Source organism: Gobio gobio, assembly GCF_949357685.1.
Source record: "Gobio gobio genome assembly, chromosome: 1".
Lineage (NCBI taxonomy): Eukaryota > Metazoa > Chordata > Actinopteri > Cypriniformes > Gobionidae > Gobio > Gobio gobio.
The window spans coordinates 78,759,013-78,780,855 of record NC_137097.1 but is presented as its reverse complement, the minus strand read 5'-3'; the positions used below and the strand labels follow the sequence as shown (position 1 = coordinate 78,780,855).

Here is a 21,843-nt window from a genome sequence, read left to right as displayed (position 1 = left end):
CTGTGAACCAATCGATCCCCTCTGAACAGTGCTGCGCTTTACCTGCACATACATTTATTTATTTAAAAAATTACAATTTCATAATTTATAAAGCCAAATCGCGATCTCGATTTAATATACAGCCCTAGATTAACCTCACACAAGCACAAAACACTTCACACAAACAAGCTCTGTCTCACATGATAAACTGTATCGCACGCGTGCTACTGTGGTAAATGTATTCATCGCACAGACCAATGTTTTTGTGTGACATATATGTCGCAAGGCACAGCCCTGCTGCATTTATTTGACCAAAATAAAATAATGGTTTTCTATTTTAATATAATGTTAACTATAATTTATTTCTGTGATGCAAATCTGAATTTTCATCAGCCATTACTATATTTATTCATCCACGAATCCTGAAAAAAAGTATCAACGGTTATAAAAAAGTTTTTTTTTTTTTTTTTATGTTGTTTAATGTTAATTTTGTCACCTATTTTTAATTTAGTTTTAGTCTTAGTCTTGTGCCAAATGTCCTTGTTAGTTTAGGTCATATTTAGTCATTCACATATCTTTTTTTGTTAGTCAAGTTTTAGTCGACAAAAAGTCTCGTCATTTTAGTCTAGTTTTAGTTATAAAAAAAAACTCAATATATCATGTGGCAAAATAAGTTGCATAAAATATATATAACCTGCATAATGTATGTGCCACAACACCATAGCTAACTGGTTGATTTACAGCACAGATGCCTAAAATCAGCATTAGCTTATGAGACGATGGGCACAAATGTCAATTTCATTCTTGATTCATGTATATAGCCTACTGTACATATAAGGAAAGATACGTTTGCCCTTTAGCACTATTTTCAACTTTTTTGGGTTAAGTTATATTAGCTTGCATTCATTACTATATATTCACTATTATTAACATTTTAAAATAGCACAAATAAGTTATGATCTGCAATACTTTGTTGAGCAACTAGACAACATGTATATTGATTAAAGAGCCATACAGGACACTAGTAGTGGGTAATGGCATAACAGATGAAATATTTTATCTTTCCAGCCACAAAATGACTCTAATTTGGAATCTCATTGGAATTCTCTATTTTAACCTTAACTACTACACTAATTGTAATATAAATAATACAAATATTAGAAGAAAGGGGTCATGAATGGACCTTAATTATTGCACAAATAATATTTAGTATCAAAAGATCTATAAAAAAAATATTCAATAAATATGACTAAAATATAGGCTTTTTATTTTAAAAATAGTTTAGGTGTATGGACACATTTGACCACCAATGAGTATACAGGGAGTGCAGAATTATTAGGCAAGTTGTATTTTTGAGGATTAATTTTACAACATTAATAATTAAACAACAACCATGTTCTCAATGAACACAAAAAACTCATTAATATCAAAGCTGAATATTTTTGGAAGTAGTTTTTAGTTTTAGCTATTTTAGGGGGATATCTGTGTGTGCAGGTGACTTAACAAAAACAACTTTTTGACAACTTAACAAAAAACAAATGTATACCCATTTCAATTATTTATTTTTACCACTGAAACCAATATAACATCTCAACATTCACAAATATACATTTCTGACATTCAAAAACCAAACAAAAACCAATCAGTGACCAATATAGCCACCTTTCTTTGCAAGGACACTCAAAAGCCTGCCATCCATGGATTCTGTCAGTGTTTTGATCTGTTCACCATCAACATTGCGTGCAGCAGCAACCACAGCCTCCCAGACACTGTTCAGAGAGGTGTACTGTTTTCCCTCCTTGTAAATCGCACATTTGATGATGGACCACAGGTTCTCAATGGGGTTCAGATCAGGTGAACAAGGAGGCCATATCATTAGATTTTCTTCTTTTATACCCTTTCTTGCCAGCCACGCTGTGGAGTACTTGGATGCGTGTGATGGAGCATTGTCCTGCATGAAAATCATGTTTTTCTTGAAGGATGCAGACTTCTTCCTGTACCACTGCTTGAAGAAGGGGTCTTCCAGAAACTGGCAGTAGGACTGGGAGTTGAGCTTGACTCCATCCTCAACCCGAAAAGGCCCCACAAGCTCATCTTTGATGATACCAGCCCAAACCAGTACTCCACCTCCACCTTGCTGGCGTCTGAGTCGGACTGGAGCTCTCTGCCCTTTACCAATCCAGCCACGGGCCCATCCATCTGGCCCATCAAGACTCACTCTCATTTCATCAGTCCATAAAACCTTAGAAAAATCAGTCTTGAGATATTTCTTGGCCCAGTCTTGACGTTTCAGCTTGTGTGTCTTGTTCAGTGGTGGTCGACTTTCTGCCTTTCTTACCTTGGCCATGTCTCTGAGTATTGCACACCTTGTGCTTTTGGGCACTCCAGTGATGTTGCAGCTCTGAAATATGGCCAAACTGGTGGCAAGTGGCATCTTGGCAGCTGCACGCTTGACTTTTCTCAGTTCACGGGCAGTTATTTTGCGCCTTGGTTTTTCCACACGCTTCTTGCGACCCTGTTGACTATTTTGAATGAAACGCTTGATTGTTCGATGATCACGCTTCAGAAGCTTGGCTATTTTAAGTAGGGATGGCAGACGCGAAACAGACGTTTCGGGGCTTTGCCGAGATCCCGAAGCGCAGATGTTTCGAAACACTGCTCCGAACTGTGATTCGAAACACCCATGTCACGTGACTATGGCTAAATGAAGCTTCGAACTGTTTCATCAGGTGGCGCCTTCCGAAACTGCGTTGATTAAAGGGGGCGAGAACAAGCCACACAGTCACACATCTGTATAAACCTAATTCACCACAGTTTAAAAGTGAAGTTAATCCATCTTCACCTCGTGGGTTTTTGTGAGAGGAGAGAGATTTTGTGATAGCAGTGATTTTGTGATAGCAGTGAGATTTATAGTGCGCTTTGGTTATTGATATTTAGGCTAGATTTAAATTAGATATATTGACTGATAGGTATAGACAGTGACATATAGTATAGATATAGTGACATATTCATATAGGCTAAGTTAGATAGTGACAAATAGATAGCACAGCATAAGTTAGATATATAGAATTATATAGATATAGATTCATAGGTGATATATAGATAGATATATTAATAAAATATATAAAAATGGAGGCTGCACGCAAGAGATGCCGTACATCTGTGGTGTGGGAGCATTTCCATTTGGAAGCACCAAATAAAGTGAGATGTGTGTATTGTGATAGGCAGCTAGCCTTCTGCAACAATACATCATCCATGTATTTACATCATCCAAAAATATTTGTGCATGCCAGCAACAAGTGTCCCTTGTGAGAGGATTTTTTCAAAGGCTGGAGAAATTATATGTAAAAAAAGAAGTCAGCTGAGTCCTTCAACAGCAGAGCAATTCATATTTTTGAATAAAAATGTTTTGTGACAAATGTGACACATTGTGGCTTTATTTATTTTATTAATGTTCATTTTGTATAACAAACAAAATATATATAGTTCTTTACAATGACGAGGCTACAGGTTACAAAACCAAGATCATGTAGTTGTCAGACAGATGTTAAAAACATTTTTTTTTACATGGATCATTGTCAAGGTATTTCAGATCAACACATGGAAATGACCACTAGATGGCGCCGTAGAGACGGGTGTCAGATTAATTCGAAGCTTCGAAACAATATGACACATTTGCTTCAACTGCTTCAGTGCTTCACGAAGCCTCGGTCTGCCCATCACTAATTTTAAGACTGCTGCATCCCTCTGCAATATATCTCACTATTTTTGACTTTTCTGAGCCTGTCAAGTCCTTCTTTTGACCCATTTTGCCAAAGGAAAGGAAGTTGCCTAATAATTATGCACACCTGATATAGGGTGTTGATGTCATTAGACCACACCCCTTCTCATTACAGAGATGCACATCACCTAATATGCTTAATTGGTAGTAGGCTTTCCAGCCTATACAGCTTGGAGTAAGACAACATGCATAACGAGGATGATGTGGTCAAAATACTCATTTGCCTAATAATTCTGCACTCCCTGTACGTGTGACCAATTAGTAAGTAAAAACATTAACATTAATGTTAACAATGTTACATCTCCACCACTCTCCCTAATAAAATGATACGGTAAATGTGGTTGAAGTAATAATCAATGCACACTATGCTGTACTGTTTACCAGAAATTGCTGTAAATACCTGTTGCCTATAGTGAAGGTGTTGTGTATCCGCTTAAGCCATTCAAATGCATTGACACAGCGCTAGAAGTATTGAGCGCTCCATGAATCACGTGACCCGCGTGATGACAGGCTGGCAGCAACAGGAGTATGAGACCTGTACTTGAACAACAGCGCAAACTCTTTCGGAATATTTTCTCATCATAAAAAAGTAGAGAAAATGAAGAGAGATTTTATCTTAGTTTTTATTTAATGCAAAACATTTTAGTCTTGTCTTTTTTCGTCAACAATAATGCATGTTAATTTAGTCTTAGTCAGCGTTTTTGGACATTGGTGCAGTCTCGTCATCGTCTCGTCTTCATCATGGAAAAAAAGGACGTTGACGAATATATTTAGTCTCGTCTCGTCTGACGAAATGACCTGATCCTGGCCCACAAAGGACAATGCCTTTGCCTCTTACTTTATATTGTTATTCTAAATAAACTACAAAAGTATATTATTTTGTAGTTTATTTTGTCCTGTTTTGTCCTCATATTCTTTCTTATACCTCCCTCTCAAATAACTGACTCAAAGGCTCATTCATTATGCGGTTCTTTTGTCCTCTCAGCTGTGAAACACAGCATTATTCATGCTAATTCACGCCTATATTCGCATATGGGATTTGTAAACAAAGCGTCTTACAAAATTGTAATCAATATTTTTTTTATTTGTATGAGTAAGCACAATAATTTTAACATAATTTTGAAGCAAAATCTCTAGGCAACAACATCCATTAGTCAAAAGTCTTGTGGACACTTACATTTATGTTATATATTATACATATGTTTTGCGGCCTTATTTCAGTCACTTCCTTTTATTACATTTCTTTCAAAAAACATACAGAAATGCTCACATATTATGGTAGCCCAGTTTGTGCTGAATACTGTGTAAAGACACTTTTGCCATTAATACGTTTATAAGCAACTGAAAAAAGCACAAATTTCAGAGCATGTCAAAACTTCTAAAGGGAGCCAAAACCTAGTTCCTAGGGGTAATACACTGTTTAACTTGGGGCTTAGCAAAGGTGTATTTGCATACATCTTTCAGATATATATTGAAATTCTGCAAATATCTCAAAATAAAGGTTTTCCTAGTTAAAATCAGATTGAGATATCCATAAATAAATTGCAGATATCTTTAAATGAGATTCGACTAGGAAGAATTATAATTCAAGATATGTCTTATTATGTCTTGCCTAGTCAAAAGTCCAATTCAAGATATCTACAATTGTATTTGGACGAGAAGTAAATTACTTCCTGATATCAACAAATGTACATTGTTATACCTTTAAAGATTTTGAATGAAAGATATCTTACATTTTAATAGAATAGATATCTGGAATTGGAATTTTGACAGAATGTAATGCAGCGCTGCATGAAGTTTGACAAGCCCAACAACGCAAGAGAAATAGGGAAAGCCAGATGTGATGCACCACAGGCGGCAACCAACCAGCTAAATAGACAGCCTGCTTTGCTCATAGGTGATTGCAAGTGTCAATCACCCCTTACCTAATTCTGTTACATTTACATGTGTGTTCATGTCAGAAGATCCTTCAAATCAAGATTAGGAAACCCGAGATAATTAATTTCCAGCTAATGTGTTTGAACTGATACTTGTACACGTGAAAGCATCAGAAAACAATCTGAGTTTAAAATGTGTAGGTATATTTCACTTAACAGTCTGATGAAATGTAGCACATTAGTAATACACCAATAGGCCGATTAACTGAACAATATTTATAAAGTGTGATCACTTAGCTAATAAACTTTTCAAAATAAAGAGCTGCTTTTCCATTGTCATTTCCATAAATCTAACAATAGTTAGGTCAAAGAAAGTAAACAACGTATGTTTTCATTGTTGTTGTTTATAACATAAAAGAAAATTTGATAAAAAATATATTATTATGAATATCTGTTTTTATAATAATCAACCATTCTACTCTCTAGATTTCATAATAATCAGTATCAGCCATTAAAAGCCCATATCTGTTGAGCACTAATTACAAATAAACGTTACATGGTGATAGTTCTAAAGACATTTCTCATGGAAAATAATTTGTGTTGTACAGCAAAAAAGCTAAAAGAGTTACAACTGTATTCCATCTGCAATACTTTCCACATTTCCACCCCATGGCTCTAACACTGATTTACGTTTTCTGTAACCTCAATAGAAATCCGAGCTCGGCGCCTGAAGCTCTCCAGGAAGGCTCTGCGGATGTAGCGGCGCGGGACGTGCCTCGGCACGATGACCTGAGACACGGTGGTGCTTTGACCAGGCGCCCGTATCGTGTTCAACTGGATCTGTAGGTTGTAGTAGGGTTGATTGTTACGGCGGATGATGCCCTGCATGTCGATACGGAGGTTTCTTCTAGCGTTTTGATCATTTCGATCAGGGGGGACCAGATCTGAGCGCCCCTGGTCCACCAGGTACTCGTTTTCCCAGCGACTGATTAAGTTTTCTGCCTCGTTTCTCCATCGACTGCCATCAGTGATTTGAGTAGGAGCTGGCTCCGCATAAAAGGTGGTTGTTCTCTTGTTACCTCGGTCCCTCTTTGTGCATATCAGTACTCTGTCATGTGGGGCTCTCCTGTTGCGATGTTGAGAGGTGATGTAAGTGCACTCTGCAGATTCAACAGGCCCGCAGTAATCATATTCTGAGTCTGAGGTCCAGCACCAGTTGTAACTAGAACCATGTAAGCCACAGGAGTGGTCTGAGCGACAGGGTTTGCCTTTATAAGTTACATCTATATCTGGAGAGCAGTGGTCCCAGCCGGTGGCAGTGTGGCACCTGTAATAATCACCACTCTCATAATATTGGCATTCATCTATGCAAACATAATGATACATAGACCGGTGGAGCAACATCTTTGGTTCCACGAGCCCACAGTAACCCCAGCTTCCCTCCTTACGGTTGCACCAGTAGTAGTCCTGCTTTTCATTCTTCCCACATGGACTGTCTTCTTTGCACTGTTTGTTCATGTATTCAGTGTTTTCAGATGGCGAACAGTATTCCCATCCCTGTGCAGTATGGCACCAATTGTAGTTTTCATTTCTTTTGCCACAACTGTCGTAACACAGCAATCCAGAAGAAGATCCATAATGGTTCTTGTTTTCCGTCACCAGCCCACAGTATCCCCAATGAAAGATATTAATTCTGCACCAGTAGTAGTCTGTTCCATCATGCTTCCCACAAAAACTGTCAGCTTGGCACAGCCTACCCTGGTAGTCCATGTTTTCCTGAGGAGAACAGTGCATGTCCTGACATTTTCCATCGTTATCAATAGTCTTGCACTTGTACTGGCCCAAGAAGTCGGGCTTGCAGTCTTCAGTACACAGCGTCCCAAGATGAGTGAAGAAAGTTTTCCCATCGCCCGGCCACGGTGAACACAAGAGGAGGAGCAAAGCAAGAGAAGTGTGTAGATGTGCCATTCTTTCTGTGAAGAGAATGAAGTGAATAGTAATAACGTCTTCAGCTGTGATCATTCAACCCCATGTAACCCTTAAGTGCATCACATTAGTTTACATAACCTTGAATGTTTGGCCTGATCATAGCCATTCAAGTTTGCACACTGGTTGAAATGGTTATGATGGGTATCCACCTCTTGTTTCTGTGTGTGTATTTATGTAGTCAGTGAGTTTCTTTGTTAAATTATGATGTAAAATTACTTTAGCAAGTTAAGGATCTTCAATATATCTCATACACGAACATGTTAATGATGACAGTCCTAATAACTAATCTTTTGTAATCAATTAACTTTAAAACCTTATAATTTATATAAGGTTTCATAATTATCATATTTTCTCCAGTGTGTCTCATGTTTAGTCAGTTTACAAACGGTCAATATTGTTTTAGTCTTTTGAGGTCGGGTCAAGGTTCGGTATTCCGTATTATATATATATATATATATATATTTTTTTTTTTTTTCTCATTCATCAAAGATGATGATGTGTCTCAGTGTCAGTGTACAATCATTCTGAGTGTTCAGATAACAAGTTTGTCTGCCCAGTAACAACAATACAAAGTGGCTTGCGAGGTGTGGAGTAAACCAAACAAAAATGCTTCTTTTTCCTTGTTTTAATTAAACAGTGGTTACTGAACAAAATTGACAAATAGTGTCTCTCACTTGAAATAAATTAAATTATAATTCAAATATCTATCTGTGCTAATGCTGTAATATACAGAGATCCCTTTTTTGCACATTAATAAAATATTAATTCATAGTAAATTAATTATAGTATGTGAAATAATTAAAATTAACAACAGAGCCCAAATTATTATAATTTGTTGCTATTTATTTTAATATATAATAAAAAACTAATTATAAAAAAAGTATAGTGAAATGTAGTCATTTACACATTTAATTACACCAATATTTAAAGGTTAAGACATTACTAACAGGTAAAGTAAATATAACAAATATATAAGATAATATAGTGCACATATTTAGTGAAATGCTCCCCTCAAGAGTTCTTTTCATCTCATCAAATTTTTAACACAAAAATGTATGGACTGCAGCTTCAAAGTACTTTCAATTTTTTTTTTCAACTCCAATTCATCTCAGAGATGATTAATTAATGATTACTGCATCAGCAACTAATAAAAAAGATATACACTGCCGGTCAAAAGTTTTTCAAAAGTCTCTTCTGCTCACCAAGGCTTAATTTATTTGATCCAAAATACAGCAAAAACAGTAATATTGTGAAATAGTATTGAAATGTAAAATAACTTTTCTATTTGAATATATTTTTGAAAATGTACTTTGTAGGGACACACATGGGCTTTTAGAAGTCTGTTTCTGACGAGTATGCTCAACAGAGCACGGTCAAAAAGTACCTGTAACTGCATCATCCCCTTACTTAAACATACTCAAAATACTTGTATGGCCTCTAGTGTCACTAACAAAAATTACACTTTGATATAATGGCTCCAACATACTATACTCCTGTGATCAAAGCAAAATTTTCACCATCATTATGGCAGGCTTCAGTGTCACATGACCGGGGGCGGGGCCAGAGGGGTGGCCCAAGCCCCCCTTGTTTTTTATTCAGTTTCTTACCTGAATACTACTGTTAGAGATACCTGAAAAAAACAAAGCAGTCTATTTCATTTGTATCTTCATTCTATCGTATTTATTTGTGCTATTGTTAGTAATTTGTTTATTTGTTCTTATTTTATTACTGTTTGCTTGTGTATTTTTAACCCTTAAACAGGCAAGAGTGGAAAATGATAAGCAAAAAATAATTTCATGTTATTTTTTATATCATCTGAACTTAAAGCTACACTGTGTAACTTTTTTTGTCTGTTCTTAGCTAAAAACACTTAGTTCTTTCAAAAATATATGTGCTCATTAATGTATATTTACTTCTTTCAAGTAATAAAGTATTCTCGTAAGTTTATAATATGCCATTGAAAATACATAAGGTAATGGGATCTAACGGTGGTCACCATGTTGCCCCTCCATCTTGAAAGTACATTAGCCAAAGAGGGACATACCCGTAAATTCAAGCTTCGCCTTTCGCGTTTTAACCGGTTTTAATACTCGATGGCACTGTACAAAATTCCTTGCCTCGCGCATGTGCGCGTCAACTTGTTCAGACTTGTCTGGTGCATGCGCAGAGAGTTTTCATCTCAGCAGCTCCAGTAACAGAGTTATACGGAGTTTTCCTGGCTTGTTTATTCCTCAAAAGTCTGTTTTTCCTTGTGTGGTATTTCTGTGCGTTAACAACTCCGTAAGTAATAATAGTTATTGTCATTGTAGATGTGTTTCAGAGTGTGTCATCGCGTAATTCAGTTGATGTCACCTCAGAAGTATTTTTGTGTCAACATACAATAGCGTAATGCTCACCTATTTGAATAATCATTCAGTTATTTTGTTATCAACAATGTTTATTCGTTTATAGAAAATATTTGCTTGTAATGTATGTTGATGGAAATATGTATCAGCAGCGGCAGCTCCGCTCCTTTTAATGCAGCTGCCTTTAGCACCTATATATGGTACAATAAGCTCTGGTTTACGGTTACATTATACAAATGTAACTTATAAGTATAGTTATACAGTTCTTAACTGTGTATGTATATTTACCATCCTTATTTGTTCTCTCACAGAAACCACATTTATGTACATATCCACGCAAACCTGTTTATGCCTTGCAATTGGATGACTGAATAAACATTACTATCCTCAAAGTTCACTCTGGATTAGCTGCAGTTCTTTCTAGCCGAATAATTAGGACAGTTGAGTTCCAACAATCCCACTGCGCACAGAATATCACACAGGCACAGTGTCGAATGTGGACAAGGTCGAACTGGAAACATGTTAATCTTGGACTAAATCGGCCACCGTAGGAGTTGAAACGAAATCGGAATTGAGAGGAACAGAAACTAATATTCACTGGATGGTCATATACCTTTTCACCACTAGATGGGGGAAAATATCACACTGTGTAGCTTTAAGTAAAATATATCCAAAAGAATTTGGGAAATATTTGATATATGTTGGATTTTATGAGTTGTGACTCCCAGTTCATGTTGCCTGATTAGGGTATAAAAAAAGGACCAAGTCATTAATCTGTTAACTGTTACTGGCCCACTTGCCGTTGCATGTTTAAAACATTATATCCTATACTTTACCTAGGGCCTGTACCATGAGGGTAGTTTAACAAACTCAGGGTTATAGGATTAGTTTCGAGTTGACAAAACCAAACCAATCTATTCAGGCTTTGTTGGTCCCATGATGCTGATCATCAGCTTTCTCTGTCAACTCAGGCTTTGATCCTGAGTTTAGGAGTTTAGCTGTGACATCAGCAGTGAACAGCCAATCACATGCTCAGTGGAACTGAGATTCATTTCTCTGTTCTGCAGAATATCACATGATTGAAAAATATAAAACATTTAAACAATTTTACACAGCAAGAAGAAAAGAGCTGTCTATAAAAGAGGACAACTTAAAGAAAAATCCTAATACGCCAATGCAAATAAAAGTTATGAAGTTAGTTTATTTGATATATTGAGAGATTTGAAGCTCACATTTAGTAATTTTTATAGCTTTATTTATTGATTTTAAAGCTTATTTGCATGACCTTTATATAGGCTATTTATATTAATTTCAACAGTGCCTATTAATGATTGATTAACTAAAAGTATATGTGTAATTGATTAAGGATATAATTACATAAATTATATCTAAATCATTAAAAATTATTATCATTATAAATAAGCATTGTTAAAAGCCAGACGCTTTAGTCTTTATAAACCACTCGCTATGTAGTGACCTTTAATTTGGAGTAGAAAAAAGGGGAGTGGCTTTATTGAATCAGAGGTGTGCTCACAGCTGATTGGTCCAATTTCAGTTTGAGCTCTCTTATCCAGAACATAACCTGCCCTGGAGCAGGTTAGCCGTGGAGCGTAAGTTACTATGGACATGAACACTGCAAAAAGCCAAACCACTTTAATGGTACCTAAAACCCAGGATTGGCACAAACTAAGCTTAAACATATCTGGTTAGCCAGCTAAACCGGCTTCATGGTATAGGCCCCAGATCTAATGTTGACAAATTATATATCATTCAAAAGCTTACAAACTCAAGATTCAGCCTGTGAAAACAGTATTGAAATCGGACCTTGCTTTACCACAAAAATTTTACTTTAAATTATTTTAGCATTTCATCTAGTGGGTGGTATCAGGTTTTGTATTACAAAACTTTATAATAAAAAAGTTTTCTAATCTTGACAAAACGCATATCATCGGAAAGGTCTGAGTCTCACGGTTCCATATCTGCCAACTGTTTTGTGATATTGAGACTGAAATGTATACATTTGATACAGGAGAATGCATAAAACAACTCTTGGTGGCTATTTTTGGTACAGCGACTAAAAATCTCATGGGAACTTACATTTTGTGATATCAACTTAAAATTTGGAACACAAATTGGTACACATATGACTTTGATTTGATAGTAATTTTTATTAAAAAATATTTTGTAAAATATATATTTTATATAAAATATTTAAAGTACATTTGATTTAAATTTCCATAACTTTTTCATACTTTCATTTTTTGAAGTTGGTTTTTCATTTTTTTAAAACAAGACCAAACTTATGTCTATATTCCAAAACATTCTTCAATTATAACCATTTAACATAACCATTATATTTGTATAGTGCAATGTTACGTATATTCTCAAAAAGGGGAGTGACAGTTTTTTTAATAGTTTCTTTGTTTATTTGCAGCAAAAAAATGTGATTCTGACATTCCTTGTTATTTTAAACAGTGTAAACAACATATTTCATCTAAACAAGTAATTACTCATTTTCCATGATTGCATTTTTAACAAAGCATGAGCCGTTCACATTGTCGCTAATTGTTGATGCTAGTTCCATGTAACTGGCAAGAGTACAGGGCTGCGTTTCCCAAAAGCATCGTAAGCCTAAGTTGATCGTAAAAACGATCGTACGAGTGATCTTAATATTAAGGTCTGTTTCCCAAAAGCATCGTAACTTAAGTAGCACTTGAAAATGATCGTAGATCTACGAGTGCTCTGGAGTAATCGTAAAGCTCTAAGTGTATCGTAAGAAGACAGAGTTATGAGGTCACCTACAGGACAACCGGCAGATTACACCTTTAACTTTATTCAAGTGCATTGTGATAATACTATAAGGTTTTGATTGTACTTTATTGTACACTTTTTTATTATTTTTTTTTATTTTAATATTCTCATTATTATCAATGTTGATAAAAAAAACAGTTCTGCTGCTTAATATTTTTGTGGAAACTGACTTTATGATCACTGGATTTTATTATTATTTTTTTATGAGGGCAGGTAACAAACAAAAAAATATATAAATACACATCTGAATTAAATGAGGATATTTATTTCGTCTTTTTGAAAGGTATCTTTTCCTGTTTTTTTTTTGTTCAGCCATTTTGTCAGTGCCTCAGCCTGTAGGTGCTTTATATAGACGTGTTTTGATTGCTAATCCACATCAGATGACAATTATTAGGTGAAACTTCAGAGGAAACGATTCCATATAAGTTTATATTTCAGCACTTCGCAAATGGACAGCGACTCTTAAGTAGCACTTAGAGCGCGTTCTCGCGCGTTCATGATAAGTACATTTTTGGGAAACACACGTGGAATTGCTGCGAGTGATCGTAACTTCGCTCGTAGAACATGCTCTTTAGAGCTAAGATACATCGTTATTGGGAAACCCGGCCCTGATTAGTTTGCTCGGCAATAAGTTGGAAAAGCTTCAAAAAACCTTGTGAAGTAGCTGCAAGTAGTTGAAAGCTGATCAGGCATTCTGAATGCATTTTCATTGGCTGCTGACTACTGCTCAAACCTTTTCTTCCTCCAGCTGCAAAAAAGAAATAAACACATTTTTTAGATAATACACTAACAATTTGATAAATCAATTAGATATTTATTTATTTTGTATACTGCCTCAATGTCCCCTCAATGTGAACTATATTTGTTTCACACAGAGGCCTCTAACCTTTAACTTTTATCATTTGTAAAAAAAAAAAAACCGTAACGTGCTAAATAACAACATGAACAACATATGAATAAAACATTTTCTTCAGCACCTTAAGACAATGTTCACAATTAATGTTAGCAGTATCATAATTTTTTTTTCCAAAAGAAAAGTTTAATATATATTTACTTACCTCAAAATCTGAATGTCCTCCACCACTGGCAGCCATGTTGGATTTAGATCAGGCTGACTAATAGATCACTGAAAACCTGAAGCAAATCATGTGGCCAGCATACTTGAGACAGACCAGGCTTTGATAAATTATAAAAAGATTTAATAAAAAAAATTGTTCTTATGCCCCAAAAAAAAGACAACAAAACTATGTGACTCGTGGGTCACATTGCCTGTTTTAGAGTTAAATTCAATTCACCATTTTAAATCACAATACAATTTGTGCTTTGTAAGCTATTGCAACAAAATTACCCCATTGTAAAAAATACATTGAGTTAGCAAATATTTGTGAGATAATTGTAATGACAATTGTTGAGAAAAAGCTTAAAAGCTTTATCATATAAAGTGATCTCTAATTTTTTGCTTGCCTAGACTTTCAATAAATGGACCAAAAATCAAATAATATTAAAAATATTTGGGAGGAGGAGGGAACGGAGACGTAACGTTAGTGACTAACGAATGGGGGTTTCGCTTAGAAGCCTATCATCTTCGAGCTTAGAGAAAACGCCCAATGACGTGCCAATGCCATGGGGCATGCGGAATTTGCATACGTAACTCCGCCTCACCGCGTGAGTATATAAGGAAGTACGAGGCAATATCGCATTATGTTACCTGCTTGAGGAGCCAAGACTGAACTCCTGCGTTCCAGGTAGCACAACTGAAGTGGCAACGGGACGTTACGTCTCCGTTCCCTCCTCAGGGAACGAGGGTTACATCCGTAACCGTGACGTTCCCTTTCGTTCAGTCACTACGACGTAACGTTAGTGACTAACGAATGGGGGTCCCAATATAATCCCGCCACTCAGCTGTCTTCCAGCGCCCTGCGTAAGTGTGAGTACCCTGTCGTAAGACTAATACGGACGAAGGACTCCCACTTAACACAGGAATACCAAGGTACACTGGGAAGCATATCCCAGTGAGGGAATGCCAAGATGCCTACCCGTGGGGAGGACTTAAGAGACACATATGAGCCGGAAGGGGCTGCATATGGAAGATCTCTAGGGTACCAGCCGAAGGTGGATTTTTAACCCTAGGGGTGGCGGGGACACGCCAAGGGAAGAAACCCGCTCACTGCGGAGGCTTACGGTGAAATACACATGTGGGGGTCGCCGGAGGGGAACCATGCACATGGGGCACCTGGCCGGACATGAGGGTCCGGGCTCGAAAGGGCAGACTGAACTGATGTCGGCGTCGACAGTGCTGGAGGAGCTCAGGGCTCTCGGGGAGCTCACCTGAGGAAAAATCGCACGTATCCAGTCCGTGGAGTGGAATGGCGAGCAAGCGAAGACACCTGAGCCTGGTCCATTACCGGCCCCTCGGGGGGGCGAGTACATAGTCGGACACTGGCTCCACTCGGAGATTGTAGAATCTGGCGAATGTGTTGGGTGTCGCCCAGCCTGCAGCTCTGCAGATGTCTGCTAGCGAGGCGCCATGCGCTAAAGCCCAAGAGGAGGCCACACTCCTAGTGGAGTGTGCCCTCACACCAAGGGGACATGGTCGACCTTGCTGCTGGTAAGCCAAAACAATGGTGTCCACTATCCAGTGAGACAGCCTTTGTTTTGAGAGAGCACTTCCCTTCCGCTCTCCACCATAACAGACAAAGAGCTGGTCTGAGGTCCTGAAACACTGCGTCATGTCTACGTAAGCGCGGAGGGCGCATACTGGACAGAGCAATGCCAAGGCTGGGTCTGCCTCCTCCAAAGGCAGCGCTTGCAGGTTCACCACCTGGTCCTTAAACGGAGTGGTGGGAAACTTGGGCACATATCCAGGCCGGGGTCTCAGGATCACGTGAGAGTTGGCCGGCCCGAATTCAAGGCACGCTTCGTCAACCGAAAATGCCTGCAGGTCCCCGACCCTCTTAACGGAGGCCAATGCGGTCAGCAGAGCCGTCTTCATAGACAGGAACTTAATATCAACCGACCGCAAAGGCTCAAAGGGAGGTCTCTGCAGAGCACTTAACACTACTGCGAGGTCCCAAGAGGGTACGAGAGGAGAGCGAGGAGGATTCAGTCTCCTTGCTCCCCTCAGGAACCTGATGACCAGGTCGTGCTGACTTACCTTCTTGTTCTCCAAGAGATCGTGGTGGGCAGATATTGCGGCCACATATACCTTGAGGGTGGAGGGAGACAGCCTTCGCTCCAGCCCCTCTTGGAGAAATTCAAGCACGGACCCGATCGGGCATTTCCAGGGGTCTTCTTGGCGGGAAGAGCACCAGGTGACGAAGAGGTTCCACTTCAACGCATAGGCATGCCGAGTGGACTCTGCCCTAGCGGAAGTGATGGTGGCGACCACCGTAGGTGCATCCGTGCCGAGCGTGCCCTCGGTCAGGGAATAGTACAGGCTGCAGTGGGAAGAGTCGTGGGAGGCAAACAGATCTACCTGTGCGTCGCCGAACTGTTCCCAAATCAGCTGAACCGTCTGGGGATGGAGTCTCCATTCTCCCGGGAGAGGCGAAAACCGCGAGAGCTCGTCGGCTGCGTGGTTCAGGACTCCCGGAATATGGACAGCACGAAGGGACCTCAGGCGCTTCTGACTCCATAGGATGAGATGGCGGGCGAGTTGAGACATACGGCGGGAGCGTAGACCGCCCTGGTGGTTGATGTACGCTACTACGGCCGTGTTGTCTGTCCGGACAAGCACATGTTGACCCTTCAGCAGCGCTCGGAAGCGGTGCAGGGCGAACCGTACTGCCAGCAACTCGAGGCAATTGACATGCAGGAGGCGCTGGGGTTCTGTCCAGGAGTCCCATCTCGGGACTCGATCGCGAAGCCAGTGCTGAAGCGGTCTCATATGAAGCAATCTGAGCGGCGTTACCGCGGCTGCAGATGCCATATGCCCCAGGAGCCTCTGAAATAGTTTCAGTGGAACCGCACTCTTGCTCTCGATTTGTTGGAGGCAAGTCAGCAGTGACTGCGCGCGCTCGCTCGTAAGCTGCGCGCACATGGCGACCGAGTCGATCTCCATACCGAGAAAAGAGATCCTCTGCACGGGGCAAAGTTTGCTCTTTTCCCAGTTGACCCGAAGGCCCAGACGGGCTAAGTGGTGGAGAACCAAATCTCTGTGTTCGCACACCTGCTCTCGAGAGTGGCCTAGTATGAGCCAGTCGTCGAGGTAGTTCAGGATGCGAACCCCGTGCTGCCGAAGGGGCGCAAGGGCTGCCTCGGCAATCTTCGTGAAGACGCGAGGGGACAGAGATAGCCCGAATGGGAGAACTGTGTACTGATATGCCCGCCCCTCGAAAGCAAACCGTAGGAACGGTCTGTGTCGAGGAAGGATGGAGACATGGAAGTAGGCGTCCTTCAGGTCGATCGCTGCAAACCAATCGTAAGGACGAACGCATTCGAAAAGGCGTTTCGCAGTCAACATCTTGAACGGAAGCCGGTGAAGGGATCGGTTCAAGATACGAAGGTCCAGGATTGGTCGTAACCCACCGGTTTTCTTGGGTACAATGAAGTAGGGGCTGTAGAACCCCGACTTCATCTCGGCCGGAGGGACAGGCTCGATCGCACCCTTCGCCAGTAGAGTGGCAATCTCCGCACGCATGACGGGGGCATGGGCCCCGGTCACGGTATAGCGGACTCCCCTGTAACGGGGAGGAGCCTGCGCGAACTGAATCGCGTAGCCAAGCCTGATGGTCCGGGCAACCCAGCGGGACAGCCCCGGAAGCTGAAGCCAGGCTTCCAGAGACTGCACCAACGGGGTCATGCGGACGGCAGACGTACCCCGGGTGGGGAAGCGAGGCAGCGTTACCGGCCCGGACAGGGGAGGCTGTTGGGCGTCCCGGGGTCGGGGCACGGTTAACGGCTGCGCCCTGACAGAGGAGACCAGGGAAGGACTCGCGTTCCACTGGGGTCTGCTCTGCCAGGGGGCTGGCGACAGAGAGGGACGAGAGTGGCGAGACCCGAGGGTGGCGCGCACTGCCGTCACCGATCTCTGGGGGCTCAGGGGTGGGGTTGTCAGTTCTTTCTTTAACCACATTAGGGTGCTGCTGACCCGGGGGCCAGCAGCTGAACAAAAGATTCTCCCCCGGCCCTCCACCGGGGGAAGGAGCGGCCCTGCCGCCGTCTCCTGGAAAGAACTGCCCATCCCTGAGCCGTCCGCGTCAGGAGCGCCGCTTAGCCTGGCGTTTCTTCGCGGGCTGCGAGGCTGGAGCGGACTGGGACGCCTTCCTGCGGCTGCCTCTGCGCGGCCCGGGTGGAGGCTGCTGCTTGGGTGGCGCAGAGGTAGAGGGAGCCGCGGGAGGGCGCCTTCGGCGGCGAGCAGGCTGAGGCACCTGCGCGGGCGGTGGGGTGGAGGCAGCAGCTGACCGCCGGGGCAGGATATATTTTATAGCCTCAGTCTGCTTCTGAGCGGCCGAGAACTGTTGGGCGAAGCTCTCGACCGCTCCGCCGAATAGCCCATCCTGGGATATGGGGGCGTTGAGGAAACGGGTTCGCTCAGCGTCGCGCATATCGGCCAGGGTGAGCCATAGGTGTCGCTCCTGGACCACATTTGTGGACATCACCTGACCCAGGGAGCGTGCGGTCACCTTCGTCACCCGGAGAGCGAGGTCTGTGGCGGCACGCAACTCATTGCTGAGTCCTGGGTCAGCCCCCCCCTCGTGCATATCACACAGCAACTTGGCTTGGTAAGCCTGAAGAGTTGCCATGGTATGCAAAGAAGCAGCGGCCTGCCCCGCAGCTCTATAGGACTTCGCCACCAGGGATGACGAAAACCTACAGGCTTTGGAGGGGTGCTTAGGGTCACCACGCCAGGACGAAGCGCTCTGAGGACACAGTTGCATCGCAACAGAACGTTCGACTGGGGGGACCCCAGTGTACCCTTGAGCCGCGGCTCCATCGAGGGAGGTGAAGGCGGAAGAGTTCGCCAAACGTTCACGGGAAGACAACGGGGCCTTCCAGGAACGCGCGATCTCTTCATGCACCTCGGGAAAGAAAAGATTTGGAGGAGCGGTCGGACGGGCGTCCGAGCGCGCCGCCCCCAAAAACCAATCGTCCAACCGCGAACGCTCAGGCTGAGGCGGAGGGTTCCACTCCAGTCCAAGCGCTGCGGCTGCCCGAGACAGCATGGCTGTCAATTCTGGGTCCGACTCGGGCAATGCTGGCGCACCCGAAGGTGGCAGCACAGCCGAATCATCATCCTCAGATGACTCCAGCCCACCTTGTGATGCGGCGATAGACATCACTTCCTCTTCCGCCGCGCCAAACGCCACAGTCGGGACAGCAGGAGCCGGCCCCGATGTAGACGCCTGAACACGGACCGGGTCAGGTGCATGAGAGGGGGGTGTGGGCCGAGGAACTAGCGTCGGAGCTTTGTTCCACACCGTCACCCTCAGATCACCCTGGTCACCAGCCAAAGTGCCGCCTCCAGAGGAGACCGCAGATTGGGGGGTGACGGAGGGGACTCTCGTTCCGGCATCAGCACGGAACTCACAGAGTCTTGACCGTAACACCGAGATGGCCAGGTTCCCGCAGAGGGAACATGAGTCATCCACGAGCGCTGCCTGAGCGTCCTGAAAGCCCAAACACGTCACACAGCGCTCGTGCCCGTCGAAAGAAAAAAGCGATCTACCGCACCCAGAAGTGCACGGACGAAACATCCTGAAAAGGACGCGTCACGTGCAAGCTCTTTTATGAGAGGAAACTTTGCAGTCGATGCCGAAGCGCCCAGGGAAACACACACCAGCTGTCAGGCGGACCACTGCACAGATCAGCAGGCAGGAAGTATGCGATCACTGGAACGCGCCGTCACACCAACACCGACTGGAAAGCTGCTCGTCTCGAAGAAGCTGACAGAGTCTCAGAAGGCTGTAGGAGTGAAGAGGTAGGTACTCTTGGCTCCGAAAGCAGAAACAATGCGATATTGCCTCGTACTTCCTTATATACTCACGCGGTGAGGCGGAGTTACGTATGCAAATTCCGCATGCCCCATGGCATTGGCACGCCATTGGGCGTTTTCTCTAAGCTCGAAGATGATAGGCTTCTAAGCGAAACCCCCATTCGTTAGTCACTAACGTTACGTCGTAGTGACTGAACGAAAGGGAACATGTTTTTTTTTTCCAGGATTCTTTGATGAACAGAAAGTTAAAAAAAACAGCATTAATCTGAAATAGAAAGCTTTTGTAACTTTTTACACATTTAATGCATTCTTGCAAAATAAAACTATTAATTTATTAAAATGTATTAATTATTAATAAAACTATTAATTTGAAACAAATTCTTACTGACCCCAAACTTTTGAACAATAGTGTATAATGCTACACAAGCATTAGATGGTTTGTGTGTAACAATTGACATTTATTTCTGACGTTAAAATTCTTTTTAGGATTAAATTGTGAATTAATAGGTGAAGCAAATATTTTTTTTTTTTTCATAAACCCCGCATAAACGTCATTTTCTCAAAACTACAAACCTTTACATCCATGCTACTCACATATTATTGTATTTTGTGCTGAATACAGAGTAATCAGACTTTAGCCATGAAAATGTTTCGTTACAGAAATAAGCTCAAATGACAAGGCATGTCAAAACACCGTCAGGACCCAGAAAACAGCTCAGGGTTCAGAGGGTTAATAAAAGTGAAATAACAAATACAAGTAAATGTAAAAAAAATCTAACCTGAAGGAATTGGGAATCCAAACATCAAAATGAGTTTTCTGCTAAGAGACGTGTCTTGTGCTCTTGAATTATTTTGCTGTACTCTTTTGCCACTGCAATGTGGGCTTAAATAATTGTTCTCGTGTTATGCAAGATGCATGTTAGCCAATCAGAAAAGATCTGTATATTACGTAGATGTCAGACATCTGCCCTCTCTTTCTAGTAAACCACATGACTTTAAAGCAAAATACCATATTAGAGGGTCAGGGTGGAGGGAACTTTGGACTGTGTAAAAATTAGGGATGCCACAATTCTCAATATAATATTCAATTCATAATATTGAACCATTCTTATAATTATTTTTGCTAATGCAGCCAAGGTCAAAGCTTCTCATGCTATAATGTGTTACAAGCATCCAGAGAAAAACTATTAATAAAATATAAAGGGACAAGAGCCCAACTAAAGCAAACACCGATCACCAAAACTCTCATTAAAACATTAACATCTAAACTTCTGTTAATTGTCAATAAAAAAGCTTTTGTAGATGTATGACAGAAAAAAGTCAAACTGGTTAATAATAAGTGTGTAATGGCTGATAGTCAGTTGTAGTATTAGCAAGATGCATGTGTAGCAGTTTTACTCTGGTTGTGTTTACTGTGATGGTTCTTAATGAAGACAATGCAGATGGAAGGTCTCATGATGTTTTATTCTGCAGACATACAGAGCACAATTAATTTTTTTCTCTCCCCTTCACTCTCTCCGTACAGCACGGAAAAGCAGCACGCTCGTTAGAAGAGCGAGAGAGAGCACATCTGACCCAGTCAGCAGCAAATGTGCGTCTAAAGATCTTAATTTACTCAAAAAATAGTTGCAAAACATAAAACAATCATAATATCAATTAATTAAAACCTCAAAATATAATAAGACACAAAATACAGTTCACCATTATATGCCAAATGAAATAATATACAAGGGAAAATATTATTTCCTCATTGCTTGTTCGTAGGCAGTGAAATAATTAGATGCAATAATTAGAGACACTTTCAAAAGTTACATATTTTAAACAACTAAAATGGAAGAAAACATTTGATATAAATGACATCACTTTTGCAGACAGGCCTCACTCTCTTTTTTGTATGTATCAAACTCATTTCAAACATTTCTCAACATATTACACAATCGAACATACCTGCAGAAATACAGAGTACAATTAATTTTTGGAATGCACGTCTCTCCCCTTCACCCTCTTCGTACAGCACGGAAAAGCTAGTAAGCAAATACATTTCTCTGTAAAACATTCAAAATGCAACTCGCTGCATTTAATTTCATGACATCACAGCCTTACATTGTGTTTAAACATTCTCTATCT

General features: G+C 41.2%; 1 protein-coding gene across 1 annotated transcript; it reads right to left on the bottom strand.

The window, feature by feature from the left end:
* Positions 1-3,435: 3,435 nt before the first annotated feature.
* Positions 3,436-20,571, bottom strand: LOC307125556 (uncharacterized protein). Its single transcript, XM_079815484.1, has 2 exons — positions 20,496-20,571; positions 3,436-7,610 (listed from the first exon to the last, which is right to left on the bottom strand). Exons 1-2 carry the CDS (start codon positions 20,518-20,520, stop codon positions 6,313-6,315), a joined length of 1,323 nt encoding a protein of 440 aa, XP_079671610.1. The 5' UTR covers positions 20,521-20,571; the 3' UTR covers positions 3,436-6,312.
* Positions 20,572-21,843: the final 1,272 nt, after the last annotated feature.

Excerpts from the sequence above, each read along its gene's own strand:
- LOC307125556 (XM_079815484.1), bottom strand. The coding sequence starts at position 20,520 with ATGTTTGGATTCCCAATTCCTTCAG. Across the intron at positions 7,611-20,495 it reads TGGATTCCCAATTCCTTCAG|AAAGAATGGCACATCTACAC; the intron begins GTTAGATTTTTT and ends TTCTCTTCACAG.